This window comes from Vidua chalybeata, chromosome 1 (assembly GCF_026979565.1).
Source record: "Vidua chalybeata isolate OUT-0048 chromosome 1, bVidCha1 merged haplotype, whole genome shotgun sequence".
NCBI lineage: Eukaryota > Metazoa > Chordata > Aves > Passeriformes > Viduidae > Vidua > Vidua chalybeata.
This window is the reverse complement of record NC_071530.1, coordinates 127,184,060-127,202,413: the sequence shown is the minus strand read 5'-3', so window position 1 is coordinate 127,202,413 and position 18,354 is coordinate 127,184,060. Positions and strand designations below refer to the sequence as shown.

General features: G+C 35.3%; 1 protein-coding gene across 1 annotated transcript in view; it reads left to right on the top strand.

Annotated features, from left to right (window-relative positions):
• The window catches only part of MMP16 (matrix metallopeptidase 16), a 162,876-nt gene that overhangs the window by 121,990 nt on the left and 22,532 nt on the right, over nucleotides 1–18,354 (top strand). The window contains exon 6 of the mRNA XM_053956301.1: nucleotides 2,013–2,230. Coding sequence (XP_053812276.1) covers nucleotides 2,013–2,230 — 218 coding nt within the window. The remainder of the gene's footprint in view (nucleotides 1–2,012; nucleotides 2,231–18,354) is intronic.

Below are 18,354 nucleotides of genomic sequence, written 5' to 3'. Positions count from 1 at the left end.
GGCATTCCTTCTTTATCTTTCCTACCACAAAGGACAACTACGATCATGTAGAATTACTGTACTGCTAACTAGAAATCTGCAGACTACATGGTGTAATAGTAACAAGAATTTCTAAATATCATATTCACAATCACAGATAGATATTTTTATAAAGCATAAAAAGCAATTTCAGAATGATTGGCTGATCAAGTTTTGTTTGGTTGGGTTTTTTTCCTGTGATTAGCTGGAAGGAAGGTTGTTTCTCATGACCTCATAAGTTGATAGTCTAGACTTAAGGGCTAGACAAGAATATTTTGCTGAAAACCAACTGCTAAGCTCAAACAGCTGTGGGCTATACATTAGGAGAAATGTGTTACCCCTGGGAAGTAATATCTGACATCACCACCAAATAGCATAAAAAAAACTTTGATTTGGGGTTAAAAACTTTCCAACACGAGCTACTGCAAACTGATTTCTTTGCTCCCTTTAAAATCAAGATGTGATCTGGAATCATATGCCTCAATAAAAATGTCACACCTATTAAAATAATTACTTTGGTCTGCAGTATTCCTTGAAATACTGTTATTAGCTGTAAATTATAAATGTCACAAGTCTTAAAATTGTGAATGAAATAAATGCCTTATTAAATTGCATGACAACTATTTGGCAAGTTTAAGATTTCCGTACATAATCCGTCTTTTTTTAAATGAAGTATAAAAAGTATTTTTCATAAAATTCTCAGAAATTCAAAAGTCATTTGTGGAGTTTTAGAGTTGTCGTACTATTCAAAAGTATTTCTGAAGGTGGTCATGCAAACAGTATTTATTTTTTAAAGTCAAAGTGTATTATCTATTTAAATTATTTGGAGAGAGGCCTAAATAGAGTGAGCAAAAATTAAAACATTCATCTTGTTTCCAGACATGAAGTTATATATGAAGCTTCTTGTCTTATTGTCCATGAAAAATAATTGTTGCTGATATGTGTAGAGAGGGGAAGGCATTTTCAGTACACTCATTTCAAGTCATTCAGTATGCCATTATGGTTACGATCAGTATCTGTCTGAGATGGCCTGATGACTTGCAGGTAGAGAAATTATGAGTGGGATAGTAATTTCATAAAACTTAGTATATTTTGACAAATAATATATTTGAAAAAAGAAAAATGTTTTAAGACTGCTCTACAGAGTTTTAGTTTTTCACTTGAAAATATATAAATCATGGCAGGGGGGGTAGGTGTGTTATATACATGCCTAGGATTGGAGGTCCAGTTTTAGGAGCTGCAGTACATACCAAAGGACATTGGAAAGAGCTGGGACTATCCTGTCTCTAATGAATATGACATTACCTGATCAGTAATAATTAACTGGTCAGTAGTAAGGAGTAAGTAGTAAGTGCCTGTGTGAATTGATGACTATAGATTAAAAATATATGTTGAAAATCTTTGACTGATGATCTTATAAGGAACAAGAGCTTTTTTCTTTTTTTGTATGAGTGAAAATGATTCTGTTATAAGAGATCTTACTCAATTGGTAAATAATTTGCTTTGAACTACTTCTCATCTGAAATGATGGTGGCCTAAGCACCCTTTGAAGGTTTTATTGGAATGTTGTTCCAAAAAAGGAATGTTTTGGATAATGAAAACTAATTATTTTCCTTGGTTTTAGTAGTCATTCTTTATGCCCTTTATAACCACTGCCTGGTTTGTAACTGGAACAGGCTCCCCAGGGCAGTGGTCACAGCACCAGCCTGACTGAGTTCAAGAGACATTTGGACAATGCTCTCAGGCACATGGTGTGACTCTTGGGGTGTCCTGGGCAGGGCCAAGAGCTGGACTCAGTGATTCTAATGGGTTCCTTCCAACTCAGCATATTCTGTGATTCTATGATTCAGTGGTTTAATAACATCAGAAAGGTATGTTAGGTCACTTTTTCATTCCCCTTTCACTGTTGGGTTTGCACAGCTTATAGCTGGTTTTGTTGTGTATGTTTCCTTTAATGGGTTTGTGTATTACATCCAGCTGCTGTATTTTTAAAGGTCCACCTGACAGGATACCACCACCAACAAGACCTCTGCCAACAGTACCCCCACATCGTTCAGTCCCTCCAGCAGACCCACGAAAGAATGACAGGCAACCTAAACCTCCCAGGCCACCCACTGGTGACAAACCTTCGTATCCTGGAGCCAAGCCTAACATCTGTGATGGGAACTTCAACACTCTGGCTATTCTTCGCCGGGAAATGTTTGTTTTTAAGGTAGGAGGCTGTGAATTTTTCAGTGTTACATCAAATGTCTACATTTCTCTTTTTTTTATAAAGCAAACTCTCATTCGTCATGACTCTACATTCCCAGCCTGCTCACAGTTAGAAAGTTCAAGAAAAAAATTAAAAAATAAACATACACATGGCTTAAACATCTAGCAGGGGACTGCTGTAATGTTCTATTTTAAGAAAATAGCCATGTCAGCAGAAACTGTAATGTCTCAAAATGTAAGGGTAAATAAATACTGCATGTTATGGAAAGATAAAAAGTGTAAATCAATTCATGAATAATAGGGATGGTTTTGTTGGGAATACAGCCACATGCCAACATACAGTAGATGTTGTACTGTGTCTTCAGTACTTGTTTTTTTTTTTTTCATGGAACTATAATTTTAACTTTACAATTAGATCTGTCATTTACAAAAGACGTTTGTCACTGTTTTGTGGTTGCATAGAAACCACAATATCTTACTAAAGGTCTTTGCCACAAAATTCTTACTGCAAATGTGTCATTATTTATGTCCATTCATCTTCTTGCTCTGAGCTGAAAATGTGGTGTGTATACAACAAATTGAAATAAACAAACTGAACTGAAAGGCAGTCTTTTAATAGAAGCAGTTTGCTGAGACTCATGGACATCAAAGGTATCTTTAGGAGGATGATCTGCAGTATGGTTTCCAGAAGGCATTGAATGTTGAAGAAAAATTACAGAATCATTATTGCTCGTTTTCATAAACCAATTTGCTGTCAGGTAATGTTGTGCAAGAATTTCAGAAACAAGCAACAAGATAATCTGTTTTTTGAAGTAATAGCATGTCACATTTGCTTAAGCAATAGGAAGTGTGAGATCTTTGTTTTGTAAATGTGTGATAGGATCCTTTTTATCTTCAGTATTATAGGTAAAGAGGAAGGGCCTTTCATGTAACTAGATAAGTGTTTTCTCTTCAGCAATACTGTAAGTGCAAGGGAAAGACAATATATTTGTCTCAAAATGTGAAGCTCCCTGTTCAATTTTGTTGTCCTTTCTGATAGGACGCATTTCTCTCTTATGTGTTTTCTTTTTATATAATCTATTTTACCAGATAAATCTTATTAGCAACGCTACCCAGGCTTTCACTTTCTTTACTTATCTAAAAAACATGTACAAATAGCTTTACATTAATTCATTCAAAATTATTGAAATACCTTCACAATCCAATGGACAGGAAATATTTTTCTGATAAACAGCTAAGGATTTTTGCAGCCTAGGGCTGTCAGCCCATTCCATTTGAATAGATGGTATATGGTAAAACACTGGGAGGTCCTGAACTATCAGTCTTTTATGACTAAAACTCAAAGGTTGAGGAAGAACCTAATTTTCTAACTTGACATTAAACAGGATATTAAAATACCTACTTCAATCTCATGTCACCCACCTCAAGAGCAATAGAACATATTCTCATTTAGTTTAGACATAAATCAATAAACTGAGAAATTCTGTTTCACTAATACAAAATTTCCTGTCTAGGCAAGCCTGTGTTCCTGGATAAATATATTCACCACCATTAATAATCACTCTTATCTGGTCTGATTGACAACAAATTAAGTTTTCTTCAAAAATGTTTACTGCTTACTGCCTTAACACCACATATTTACTATAAAGTGTATATGCTTGCTAGTGTGCAGACTGCGTTTATGTTCCAAAATTAAAATTCCTTTCATGATAATTCCAATGAGGAAATATGATAAAAGTCTCTCAGAGAAAAATGACCATTAACAGAATGCATCCGGATTTCATGTATACAGTCTGACTCCCCAGATGAAGTCACTGCAATCATGAAAGCAATGTGCTAGGAAGGGAAGTAAAAGGTCACCTTTGTTGAGGTTAGTTTCTTTAGGGTCCCACAGTTTCCCTTTTCTCCTCAGGATGCCTGGGAACATAACAAGGTGTGCATAGCAATGGAATTTTCCTAAGTATAGGGATTTTGACTTTGTAGAATGAGTGTCTTTGAATGCTTGTCTTAGTCTCTTGTTTGTACATTAATTTTATAGTGAAGATTTTTGTCTGCAAAAGGATTTTTATTAACTGTTTGAGATTTTTTGAGGGGGTAGCAGGGGGTGATGTATAGGGAGGACTATAAAAAGGGCAGAAAAGGGGAAGAGTTAGAAAAGTCAACTTTGCAGAATGCTGGGGTGTGGGACAGGTTGTAAGGAAGAGCTCAGCATGTCTGAATGTAGCAGAAAAAGGGCAGGAATTAGTTCTTAGGAGGTGTAAACAGAATTAGGGACTGAACACATGGAAATCATCCAGCAAAGGAGGAAACCAAGCTGGCGGTTCTGTGATGTGTCACAACAAAAATAACCCAAACCTCTTTTCCCTTGCTCCTTAATGACAGTGCAAAAGAAGACTGGGAGGGCATGAGTGATGGGCTGGGAGCCAAGTAAGGAAAGCTGGAGAACAGGGGATTGATGACAGTACTGTACCAGGTGGAAACAATTAAAGAAGAATTATGACCTTCATTGGAAGAATTATTACTGGATAGTTCCCAGATGAGTTAAATGAATAAAGTTGGAGGCTAATCAAATTAAATCCTTTTCTTTCTTTGTCTTTATCCAGAGGTCCGTAATTATTGTGTAGTGGCTGATTTTCGTGCCTCCTGAATGGAATGTATGCCATGTACCAATTTCAAATTGAAAATAGCCATTTTTTTTTTCTCATGGGCAAGTCTTAAACTCAGGAGCTCAATTTGTTTAAATAATCCTTGAAATTGCTTGGGAACTTAGCCACAGAGTTGAAGAATTTAAGCACTTTTGAATAATTAAATTCTAATTTAAGTATAAAACTGAAGCATGAAATCTAACACACTGAGATACATTGTGGATTATCATAGTAGATGACAAACATTAATTTCAAGATTGTTTTCTCTTGGCTGTTGAGCTATTAGGTATACTTAAGAGCATCAGAATATTAGAAGCAATTTCTATGTTCAGTAAAATTAATGAGCTTTGTCTGTGGTTTTAAGACTATCTGTCATTCTCAAATGGATATACTCAGAGTAAAACTGAGTATCACTAAATTTAAGGAGAAAATGCAATTTACACTTATCCATCCCTTTTTATTGTTTTCCATCACTTTGGCAAAGTAACAATCCTAGAAACACTTGATAAAAATTCTAGGGTCATAGAGATGAAAAACAGGGGAACTGTTCTTGATCTAACATAAATATTAAACACAAAAGTTAAGCAATCAACTTCCTAAAGATGCTTCAATTATCACCAAATAAAATTATAATTTTAGAGATCAGATTTTTTTTTTGTAGGAATTGTTGGATTTTAAAGAAAAGGTAATTCTTTTACACCAAATATACACATATCAATATCACTGACACATAAATGCATTGTCCCAAGAGGATTTCTTCCAGAATTCTTTAAAGAAATGTCCCTGCCAGCTGTAAGGTTTGGGAACACAGTATGCTATGCAACAAAAATATTTGTTAAAATCAATACATCATAACTATTGGTTTCAGTTGTCATCAACTGATAAATACTGCTGTTATTTGATTCATGCTTGAATTGGTATAATGAACTATAAGGGCAGAAGAATTGCTATGCCAAAATTCATGTGTGCTAAGTTTTTATCTTTGGATAGCTTCTTAGCTTCTGTATTTATACTCAGTACAATTACTTTTTTGCTGTCACACTCATTTCCAATCTTTTTTTCTTCTGTTTAGTTAGAAGTCCCCTGGGACACAGAAAAATGGCTGAAATGGTGAAAAATAAAGGTCTTTCTTTTCTGGGCAAGTTATGCAAAGTGGTATGACAGTGTCTGCCTTTAATGAAAATCCTCTCTGCCATTGTGTGTAGCAATATGTGGTATCCAACAATACAGTCTCATTAATGTCTCCTGAGGGTACCTCCAGGGCTAGTGCATCATGAAAAGAAACCCCATTGTCTGAGGTCTGCAGAAAAAATCCATTAGTGAAGAAGTTTGCAGCATATACTTCAACTTTCTTCCTGTGTCCTGTGCAATTCACACTTTGTTCCATGGCAACAAAATTACCTGTAGCTCTTCTTCATCAAACAATGTGACTGCTGGCAATATCCTTTTCCTTTACGTTCTTTTCAGTCTCACAGATTTGAAAAAATCCTGCTTTCTTGAGCAAGTTGCATCTCAAAAAATAAGCATTTGTAGAATTTGCCCTTCATGAGCATCAAATTAGAGGGACAAGTTACTGTCCTTTTTATGTGACACAGGTTTTTGTTTCACAGAAGAACATTTCACAGAGGTTGCACTGGTCCTTTGTTTAACGCTAAATCCCTAGGAAACAAATGAATGGATCCTATAAAATCTCTAAGGGTTTTAGTATTCTTGTTGGAAAAGTTAACTCCTTGTAGAAGAGCATTTTTTAACTACTCTCATATACTGTGGTGTTTGTTGAAATGTAATTTAAGTACTAGATAAAGAATTTTGTTCAGCAGACAAATAACATTTATAGCTCAGAGAAATGTCTTCTGAACACTGCAGATGGTAGAATATGGAGCCAGTTTGAGGAAGGCCTTAAAGGGCTGTAGTAATTTCTCCACAACTTGCAGGAATTTGTTTTCTGACTCTTGATCTGCTAAGAACCATTGTAAAAACATTTATGACATACCAAACAAGCCAAGGCAATTAGGCTGTAATTACTCCTTGGCATTAGTTTAGACTGTGATTGCTTTCATACGTGACAGTATAGGTTCCATTGAATATCCCTCATAGAACTGTGTATTTATATAGAGTATGCCATTAAACACAAAAGGAAAAAAATCTGTTTCTTGATATGTGGTAAACACACAAGAAACTTTTAAAGCATTTTAGCATTAGCTATTTAATCTAATTAAAAATATGTAAGACAGAGGGAAAATACTACTAATAAAAGCAGAGGCAAAGAAATAGCTATAGTATGAGACTGGATTTCACTCTATTTGAGAGCAGGCTTTTTTTCAGTTCTCTTGTGGTCTGTTTGTGTAGCTGGTTTTTGTCGTGTCATGCTGTGGGTGTCTGAGCTGTCAACTGCTGCCTGGGAAAGTTCAGCAGAGGATCCTGAGGAAGTAGACACTTTGTGATCTGAGAGGGAAAAACCACTTAACATCTTCGCTGTAAAAGGCTTGGAACAGTAGTTCAGAAGTAGCTAGCAGTTCAGAAGTAGTCTGCAGAGAGCAGACTCCTTTTACCGTATTTTTTGTGTCATGTTAGGAAGAACAGCTTGATGGAATTTGCCGATTTTGAACTAATCGGCAGGGGGAGAGCTGCTTTAATTCAGGTAATTCAGTTTAGATGTTGAAAATGAAGAGAAAAGCAGCAAAAACTCAGTGAGGATTTCAATGTATTATAATACACCAAGCTAACTGGAAATGTACAGCATGATTGTTTTTATGAAACAAAACCAAATTGTAGGATGTCATGAGGATACAAGCAGGGACATGCTGGGATGCTAAAAAGTCATAGCTTGTCTGTTTTTGATAATTGAATACTTTCACTGACAGATGTAAAAATATTCTCCAAATGTTACCTCAGCCTTTCAATCTGCTTCTAAGCTAGGAAAGGTTTCTAGCTAACACATTTCACAGGCTTAAAATGGGAAGTACAATCTGTTCCTTACAGTGTGGAAAGTGGGTAGTGTATTCTATCCAGCTGCAGAGCAATTTAGACAAGAATGTAATCACCTGGGTGATAATTGTACCTGAATAGTTCTGTTTAAAATCCTTCTACCATCTCTCTTTTTAAAAAGTTCTCTTGACAACTTTTAAAAAGTTGTCTTTATTACACAATTTGAAAGATGGCAGCCCAATCATAGGAATACTTATTATCTAGCACCTACACTCATATCTGTATATATAAATGTAAATTTTATGTATAGAAAGTTCTAAAAAATCCTAACTCTATTTTTAGGGCTTTATTTACAAAGGTATCAATATAATTGGTATACATCTTATTGAAACTTACAAGCAACTTGAACTGATGAATAGTCTGTACTATCTGCCTAGTAAAATTCCCATTAGTCATGTAGTAGCCCATTAAGAAGTATAACCTTACCAGGATGTATGACTCAGTATCTTCCACAGGGCTTTAGCTTTGTCAGGAGAGGGAGTACTGTTTTTTTCCAAAGGCTATGTTTTCACTGGCAAGCAGTGTGGTGTAAAAGGATTTAATCAGTAGTAGAGCAGATGGTACTGAGTTCCTCTCATGTCCATCATATGTGCTTTGCATTTAATTAGATACAGTTTGTCCTCTGAGGCCAAACAGTTGCACAATACATGTGGTTCTGATTTTTCAGAAGGGTAGCTATCACTTAGATACTGGTGTCTTTGACTGTGGACCCCATGAGAGTGCACCACACCAGTGTTTCATCTAATGGTGGGTATTACCATCTTGTTAATATGTAATTGCTCACACCATCTTGACCCAAATAAACCCTCACATGCAAAATATAGTATTATTTCTTCTCATACAACTTTTTTCATTACACAATTGTACCTGTTGCTTGACTATGTCCATACTACAAGTTTGCATTGCAATACAGTTCAGGAAGATGAGGTAGATGCAACAGCTGTGCTGAGGCATTGCCTTGAACTTGAAAGCTAATATTCTAAATTTTATTTTCCCTGAGAGAAAAGCAAGACAGATGATTTGTTTAATTTCAATTTAAACATGAGGAAATATAATTTTCCATTCTGTGACTTTTTGTAGCAACAGAAATATAAGCACTAAAAAGTCATAGCCTCCTAAAATGTTTCTGTCAGTTATTTTCCCCACTTAACTCCAAAGAAAGTTTCAAGTATTTCTACATAATCCTCTAAAACCCCTAGAGGTTCTTTCCAACCTCAGCCATTCTATGATTCTGTGAATATGCTGAAATTTGACTGTTTCACCCACTCATTTCCCAGTAGCATTTGCTCTGTCTCCCTTGGAAAATGACTCTCAGAGGCAATAGCTAGTAAGATTTGGTCAGGAGACTGTTTTGTGACTTCATTCCAGCTCAGAAAAACAGACCAGGCAGAGGAGATTGGGATGTGTGGCACCTGCTTACAAACACTAACAAGAGAAGTGCAGGGGAGGGAATGTCTACCCTTTCTCTCTGTGTGAGACAGATGCTCTGCTGCCTCCTTCCCCTGGGTCAGCCTTCAGAGGAAATCATCCTCCTTCCTAGGGTCAAGCTCTGAGCTAAAATACTTTATTCAAAGGCTGACTTGTTCCTGTCTCTTTGAAACTCTCACCATCTCCTGATGAGCCATTAATACACACAAGGTACACTCCCTAACCCAGAGAGTCCTTACAGATAAAAAGGAGCACTTCAGACTCTTCAAGGGTTTTCACAGACTTGGACAGTCTGAGTTTAACGGGAATTCTGGAGTGTGAATTATTATGCAAATGTGGTAGCAGGCTTTGGGACAATATTTAAAAATTGTGGGCAGTTGAATGTGAATCTAAACAAATTCTGACTTCTGATTTAGTTTTAATGTAATAAATACTGAAAATGTAATACTAAATATTTGCAAACCATTGGCCACAATTCAAAGAATTAGTCATTCTTTAGAAGCATTTTTTTTTTAAATAGAGTGGAACTGGGGGAATCTGAAGCTCTCTGGTCTTGCTTTATGCAAAAGGATAGAGTGGGTCAAACCTTTATGTATGCTTAGGAAAGTTCTGTAAGTCAAATAAAAAAAATAGAATTGTTACTTTTCCTCACTCAGAAAAAAAAATTCTTCCAACAAACGATAGTGTGCATATATGGTGTTACTTGTGCATTTAGAAATGCTAGTTTTATTAGTTGTTACAAATAACTGTTCCTTTTTTCCTGCCTATATGACCAGAGTTTGTTCTAAGATCTACTTGATCATTAAAAATTATGTTTTCAATCACAAGTTTTACATACTACCAAATGTCAGGAATACTGAACAATTATGGTTCTGCATAAAACTATTAAATAAGAGAAAGACATTAAAATACAGATAAACAAATGCACGTGAAAAGATTAATCTGGTAAATTTATTTCTTGTGCATAACTCAACAATAGACAGAGAATCTCAGTGGGGAAAATAAATGCCTTCAATGGACATTATCAATTGACAAAGGACTAATGATGTCAAATAAAGTGGAAAGATGTAATCCTGGGGATTTTCCTGCTCACAGTTACATTATTTGTTGCCTAGAGTCAGAGAATCCTATGACCCTATTAATTTTTTACTTTTTATTTTAATACAGAAAAAATGAATAATGAAAAGTTTTAACTGAATTCTAGTTTGCAAAAAATACTTAGTTTTGTAGAAGTTGCCTGTTTTCAGAGGCTTAGAGTGTGGGTGTACTGATTAAAAATATTTCATTGGCAAGAGAATATAAAAAAGCATTATTGACAAAAAATAATTGCAAAAACTCACAGCAAGGAATAATCTAAAATTACATGGAGGCATATCTTCAATTTTGTGCCACCAGCAAGTGTTATCTTGTAATATTAACAATACATTTTAACTGAGGCTACATCCTAATAGAACCAAAGGGAATAATTGCAGAAACACTTCAAGCACAAGGCTTAATTAAAATTTCTTGTTGTATAAAATTGTGGTCTTTCAACTAATTTAGGTAAATGTTTTGGAAAACAATTTGAATGGCTTGTAATTTAAGCTTTTTCAAGCAGTGGTATTATTTGCTTATACTTCCTTAATCTTCGTTTACATCCAAAGCTTTCTGTTCTACCAATATTTGTATATTTAGAATTTCTTTGATTCTTTTTTCTTTTTTTTGTCCCTTTCAAGGGGTTGAAGGTTCACAATGTAAAAGTTTGGCAGGGTTTTAAATGCAGATAAACTAATCTCATTTGTTCCTCTGAATTAGCCATTTCCTATGCAAAACACTGCACTACTACACAGTTGAGATCTTAATGTAAAACACACGTATGTTTATTTTTTCAACCACTTAGTGAAACACAATTCACACTCTTGGCAATCTATTGAAAAATATCAAAAATTTATAACATATATTTACTTAAATGCTGCATTTCCTTCTTTTTTATAAGCTATAGCTTGAATATTTTCAAGTATTGCTTTCCTTGCCTATTGATCAAAAACTTGGCCCACGTGAAAGTAATGGTAAAAAACTCCACTGACTATAGCACACTGATGATTTCACTTGGTTTTAATTACCTTTGGTGTAATGAGGGACTATCTATTATGAGTAATGCATGCTAGGGAAAATTGCAAAAGAAACAACACATAAGCTTGTAATACCAAGTGTATGAAATCAAAAACTGATTTTCTATACAAAATCAAATTTGATTATGCTACCTTTCCAGCCAATAAATCAAAATTACGCAGGGACCATTTTAATTCATGATCTGACATATCTGTCTAATGAAAATATCTTTACAAAGGAGAATAGGCTGTTTTAGGTCAAAGGTTATACTTAATAATGGCAGAGTTCAATCCTTTCCCATTCTTTTTAAGACTGCACCAGCGTTTCTCTGTAGTCTTATCATGATGTAGCCTTTGATTTTGTGTTGGAGTGATGTCTGACCAGTCCTTTATAATAGCCACAGTCATTTGCTGCTTTAAACTGTACATTCCCAGCATATCTGCAATCAGATGTGGTTTATGACATTACATATTCGCTGTTAAAAATTCCTTCACTTTCTACAAGATCTAATCCCTGTATCTGAGAAACAGAAGCAGTGAGCAAAGACAATTGAATATCTATCATTTTCATATGTGTGTTGTCATGACAGATGTTACTGTTGGCTGCAGTTTTCTGGATGTTTCACTCTTAACGGCCTGTTTTGCTCATTGGCCATTGCAGTCAGCCTCAAAGCTGAGACACTCTAGAAATGATCACTGATTAGTGTGGGATCTTCTACAGTCTTTTTTTTCAATCCTACTATGTCCATCAGGGAGAACATTTACTTAGCCTTGTCCCATACCTTTTGGAGTTAGATTTGGTACCCGGATTCTTTTTCTTTTTTGTTGTCAGCACAATATCAAAATACACAAGCATTAAAATGAGAACAAAAGGCATTTATTAGCCTCTTATCTTGCTGCAGCTTGAATGCAAAATAACCCTCATACACTCACCTACAGGACATGGAGCACATTTCTCAAAGGGGAGGAAGGACCTTAGCACAGGAGCTACCAGGGCTCATTGACAGAGGTTTAAACTAGATTGTAAGGGGCAAAGGTACAAAATCAGTGATAAGCAATTGCCAATGATAAGTAGTGGGATGACGTGCCAAAACTTGACAAACTGAGTGCTAGTGAGAATCCTTGGGGTTGAAGCTGCCCAGAAATGTGGAGGACAATAAAAAGAGACTATAGTAAATGGGGTTACATCAGGCTGGTGGGATCACATGACTACATCAGTAGTGGGATTCACATGAGTACATCTTAAGGCCAGTTCTCTTCAACACTTTCACAAACAATTTGGATACAGAACTTGAAGAGATGCTAAGTATGCCAATTAAACTGTATTGGGAGGAGCTGATTACTCCATTGAGGACTGAGAAGCCCTGCAGATACATCAACAAATTAGAGGCTGGGCAATCACCAACCATATAATGTTCAGCAAGGGAAAGGGCTGGATTCTGCACCTGGGACAGGGCAAACCAGGATGTACAGACAGATTTGGGAACAAGATATTGGAGAGACCGCCACGGAAAAAGTCTTGAGGGTCCAGGCTGATGGAAAGCTGAATCTAAGTCAGCAGTGCCCTGACAGCCAGGAGAGCCAACCCTGTCCTGGGGTGCACCAGCCTGATGAGTGTGATGACTCAGACATATTTGTTGTAGTTTTTAAAATAATCTGCTCACTTCTGGCAGATGGTGAAGCATCATATTGTAAGTCATGGTGTGATAAGGCTAGACAAGTAGAAAAAAAACCAAATTATTCTGATTTCATTGCAGGGGTTGATCAGTGTTGTTTGGAGAAAGATAAGTCTGTCCTGAACCATTTTCACTGGTTTATATGTGAAGTTACAGAAGAAGTGCATACACACAAACGCCACTATTCTTTATTCTCTTTTCATGGACCAGGATGGATAGCAAAAATAAACTATGAATAACTCAGAAAAAAAATCCTTAAATTTTCTATAGGATCCTAGGTGGTACACTTGGTCTTCTCCAGGAAGGAAATTTCGGTTTCTGTGCTATTATTGGTAAGGCAATATAGTTTTGTGATAGGAAATACTGTGCAGCTGGCAAAAGAATCTTGAAAATGCTGTTATGCTCATATTCTCTCTATTCCTAGAAAATTTCACATGTTTTGAAATCTTTTTTACACTTTCATTAAAGGGAAAAAGGTAGTCCACAGTTATTGATCTTTTTTTAAATGAAATTGTAAAAGAGGTTGCAAAAGGATAGAAGAAAATTGAAGATTATGACATATTAAAGATTATTTGGGTAATGGAGAGAGTTGTACAATTAGTGTTACTGAGCTTTCAAATAGATTAGAGGCTCATATATTTGTCAGATTTAAGCTATCAAAGTGTCATAGAAAATAATGGGTTATCTAGTTTCCCCAAAGAGTGCATCAAAAGTGGAATGTGTTATTGGAAGAGAAATATCAAGAAGTAGGTGTTGGTCAATGCAAAAGGAGATTTGATTCATTCAAATTATGTTCATCACATGTCCCATGGTATTTCGAAGAACCATGATCATGTGTTGACATAACCTATATTATTGCAGGCCTCTGAGAGAGCCAATCTACATTCCAACTTGGTGTTTTCCAGTATTATTTATAAAGAGAACAGGACAGCTACTACAAAGCACATATCTTCACCTCATATCATAATGCAACTACATATTAAAACTTTTTCAACTCTTTTCATTGTTTATTCCCTTCTATGTATCTGCCTGATTTTAAAGATGATGTATCAAAGATCCCCTGTTTGTATCATATGACGTAGACAGATGCATGTATTCATGAAATGGTGGTGGTTTTTCTACATTTGACTCATCTTTTTTAGAATATTTACAGATTAAATATAGAATACTTCAACAGAACACTTTTTTTCTCAGCACCACGAGAAAGTTTTTTGATTCTAACCAAGAAAAATTGGTATTTTTTTAGTAATAAAAAATGCCCAATTTTCTTATCTTTCCATGGTGCAGAACACACCACTGCTCCATGAATTCATGGAACTCATTGCTTTTATGTTAACTCCCTGTGGGGAAGGGCAACAGAACTTAGTTCAAGAAAATTTACAGATGGTTCTGTAGTCTCAAAGTGCAATCACTACTGCGGAAATAAACACTTAATTGCTCTGTAAAGGCCTAATATTCATTGTGTGGATGAAAGGTTTTGTGCAGTACTTCATGGGCTTGTGCTGATACCTACAGAACATTAGGGAGAATTTGAACATTCCAGAGATTCTTGGCTGTAAACCTAGATTTGATGTCGTTACAGGTCTTTATTTTGCTTCTTTTATGTCTGTCTATTTGTTTCTTCATATTGGATCATAACCATGTGGCAAGGGGAACATTTTATAGTGTCTCAGTCAGTTTAGTTATTTGGGCAAAATCAGAATGAATTAAAATGCTCAATTCAGTGAGGAATATAGAAACCCATCCAAATAGAGATTGTTTGGTGTGGGGGTTTTTTTTGGTTTTCGGGGTGGGTTTTTTTTGGTTGTTTTTTGTTTGTTTGTTTGGGGTGGTGGTTTGTTTGTTTGTTTGGGGTGGTGGCTTCTTGTTGTTGTTGTTAAAAAAAAAAAAAAAAAGCATGTTCAGTTGGTAAAGATAAAACATTAATTACCGGAGTTGTCACCATTTATATATATACTGTGGAACAGATCAGAAAAAGCAATATCATCTCCAGCTGCATCTCCAGCTGTACAAGGTCATATTTTTAATCTGAAGAGATACAGTGGACAAGGTCTCATGTGGAAGATTTTCCAGAAGGAGCCAAGTTCTCTTTGAAAGTATATGATGGAGATATAGCATATAGTAACCACTCACAGAGGGCCCAAATCAACCCATGGTGTTGTTAGAGGCCTCTAAATTTACCGAGTTTCATGTACCAACGTGAGATCTAGTGTTACCCAGCTGCTGATGTTAGCCAAAAACTCCATAGCATGTTTTGTATGGATTCTGCAGAACAGATTTTCCTTGAGCTGAAAGTGTTTTATAAATACTTACAGCTTTTGATTACTTCAGGATATTTTTGAAAGGTTAATGTATACAAAGGAAAGAAATGCTAAAATGCCATTGGTACTGTCTGCACAGGAAAAATAGAGGACAGATGGATATGCATCAAAAAATTGATAAGAAGTTCACATCCAATTTCATAGTGAAGAAATTATTAAAAATATTTGAATAAGACTGAAAGAATTAAAATAAGGGCTATAATCAAAGAATAATTTACTAATGAAAACAGCTGTAAAAATGAGGATGCAGTATTAAAAAATTAAATATTAAACAAATGAACATCAAAGCATCCTTAAATTATTTACTTCCATAGAACATCAAATACTAAGAGCAGTTTTAAGAGATGTTTATTTTAGAATTCTTTTTTTTTTTCTAAATGCAGTAATATAAATTTGTTAATTGGAAATGTAGAGAATATATTTCTTTAATAAACAGTTTTCATCTGTACTAGAAATTGGACTGGGCAACAGCAATCATATGACCTTTGTAACATAGATGAAAGTAAGTTAGATAGTTACTGCAGTTATTTTCTGCACTGAGATGAATAGTGACAGGATTTCAATCAAGATGTTTTCCAAACAAGAACTACAGCCATGGCTGTGGATGCCTCTGCAAGTAGGCTACATTCACTACCTTCATTGAAAGACATACTTTCTCAGTCAGTTCACTCTGGATTATACCAAGACTGTCTATCAAAAAAATTATAAATATTGGCCTTTGAGCATTTTTTTTAAGCCTAGGGTCTATTATTAAGAAATGCTTTTCTTTGCATGTCTTATACATTCAATATTCAAGGAATTGCACAAAGTGTTTGGATATACTAACAGTCAACCAGGTAGATGTCCAAAATAATTTCTGCACAGCAAATGACCAAATTGCATGTGGTACTTGGCTGAATATTTTGTTATATATTGTTTAGGAAGAGGTAATGTAAGTTCACAATATTGAGTATTTTTTACATATTTGCCTTGTAATACACATGGTAATTAGGAAAAATACAACATACGACAACCAAAATAAGCTTCACAAACATATTAATGGCTTGTTTTGGTAGGCATGGTGGTATTCAATCAAAGGCTGGACTTAGATATCTTAGATCTTAGAGATCTTTTCCAACCTTAATATTCCTATGATTCTATGGTTCTAAAAGAATGAATAGTTTTATCTTCTTTTTATGTTTATGACGTTAGACAAAATAACTCTGCTTTAAGTAGCTGAGCAATGAATGTTGTGTTTCAAATAAAAAAATATAGCACAAAGGAGTGATTTGCAGAATCTAGTTTAAAAATGAATGGTTGATCTTCAAAGTGTGAAGAACCCTAGAATTCTTGTGTAGTTTGTCATCAAACGTTCAGTATTTTATATTGGGAATAAAATAAAAAATTTCTCAAATCTGCTACTGATCATGAAATGGTTCTGAATATGAAAAAGAACTCTGAATAGGGAGCAATGCTTTTGCCTTTTCTTAAATATATTACCATAGAGGCAGGAGATTGGCTGAGGAGCTCAGGCATTCCCGATAGTATTCCAGCACAGGTCAGTCCTCCTGCTCCCTCTGCCAGTGCTTGGGCACTGGCACCCTGAAAAAATGACCAAAGTACACATTAGAGTTAGAGTAAAATAAGGAAAATTAGAGAGAAAGGAAGAAATTAAAAGACAAAATAAAGGAGGAGTAACTGCATCCTGGATCTATCACTGTGCAGCAGTAGAAGTGGAAATACTTGACTGCAGCTTATTGAAATCACCACAAAAATTCAGGATAGGTTTCAGAGGGACTGCCAGTGTTTTGGCTTATCAACCATACTTTAGAATTTGATGTTGAGGGTAAAGGAGATATTTTTGCTCCAGTTTCAGTCACAGTTCCTCTTGCTACATCCTGTTGTTCTGGGAGTGCATAAACCAGATTTCAGATAAGCAAGACTGCACATTGCAATTTTGTTGTGTATGTGCTCCATGAAGGAGATTTGTACAGCTGTTTACAAATGAGGGAGGAGAACTAGAGGTTTCTGCCATGAAGAGAGTAAGAGTGCATATGAAAACCATAACCCTTTGAGTTCTTTCTGAAAAATAAATTGATTATTTTCATATTTTCTCTGATCTTTGAAGTCTAATTTCTGGGTTGCTTTAGCATTTTTTAATTTTTTTTTCCTTTTATTTTTCCTTCTGTCTTTTTTTTTTTTTTTTTTTTTTTAAAGCATAGCTATAGATTTCAGCATGAACAACGAAAAGTAGTTTTGATATATCTCAAATGAGTGAAAGAGACGATTCAGGCCAATAGTTAGGACTCAGAATAAGATACCAAGAAGACATGTTTTAACATAAAGCCATTTTGGACTCTGAATAAATTACTTGACATCACTTTATAGGAAAAAATGCTTAGCATACTCCTTAGCAAAGAATTCCCATAAAATAGCTACATAATATCTTCTCTTGAAAATGTATTTACACCAGTGAACCTCAGCTTAGCTGAAGACAGATACTTTAAACCAATCTCAGTTTAGTACTCCCCATATTCAACAATGGGAAACGTTTCCCAGTTTTTCACTTGCTTCTATGCCGAATCACAGTAGTTAACAGTTTTGTTTATGGTGTTAGTTTGCCATAACATGTTGTTAAGGAAAATAATTAAGTTCATAACAAACAATGTTTTTAATTTGTCTACAGGAGTTCTCCAGTGTCTGATTAGGTACCAACAGTAAATAGCTGGTATTCTATATAATTGTCCTTAATAACTGGCATCAAAGTAAATTCCTTACTTGAGAAAGTAAGGAAGAAACAGAACAAGTATTTGGTGATGTCTTTGCATATCTTTGTTTTGAATCCAATGATTTGGTCTCATTTCCAGTGAGGATATCAGCAGAAGGCTCAGGAGCTCAACCTAGGAAGTGCTGAGATTTTTCTGAGTGGTGTTTAAATCTCTGACTTCTCACCATGGCTCTCAGACAACCTTTATGCCCTATTCTAAATGGGTAACCA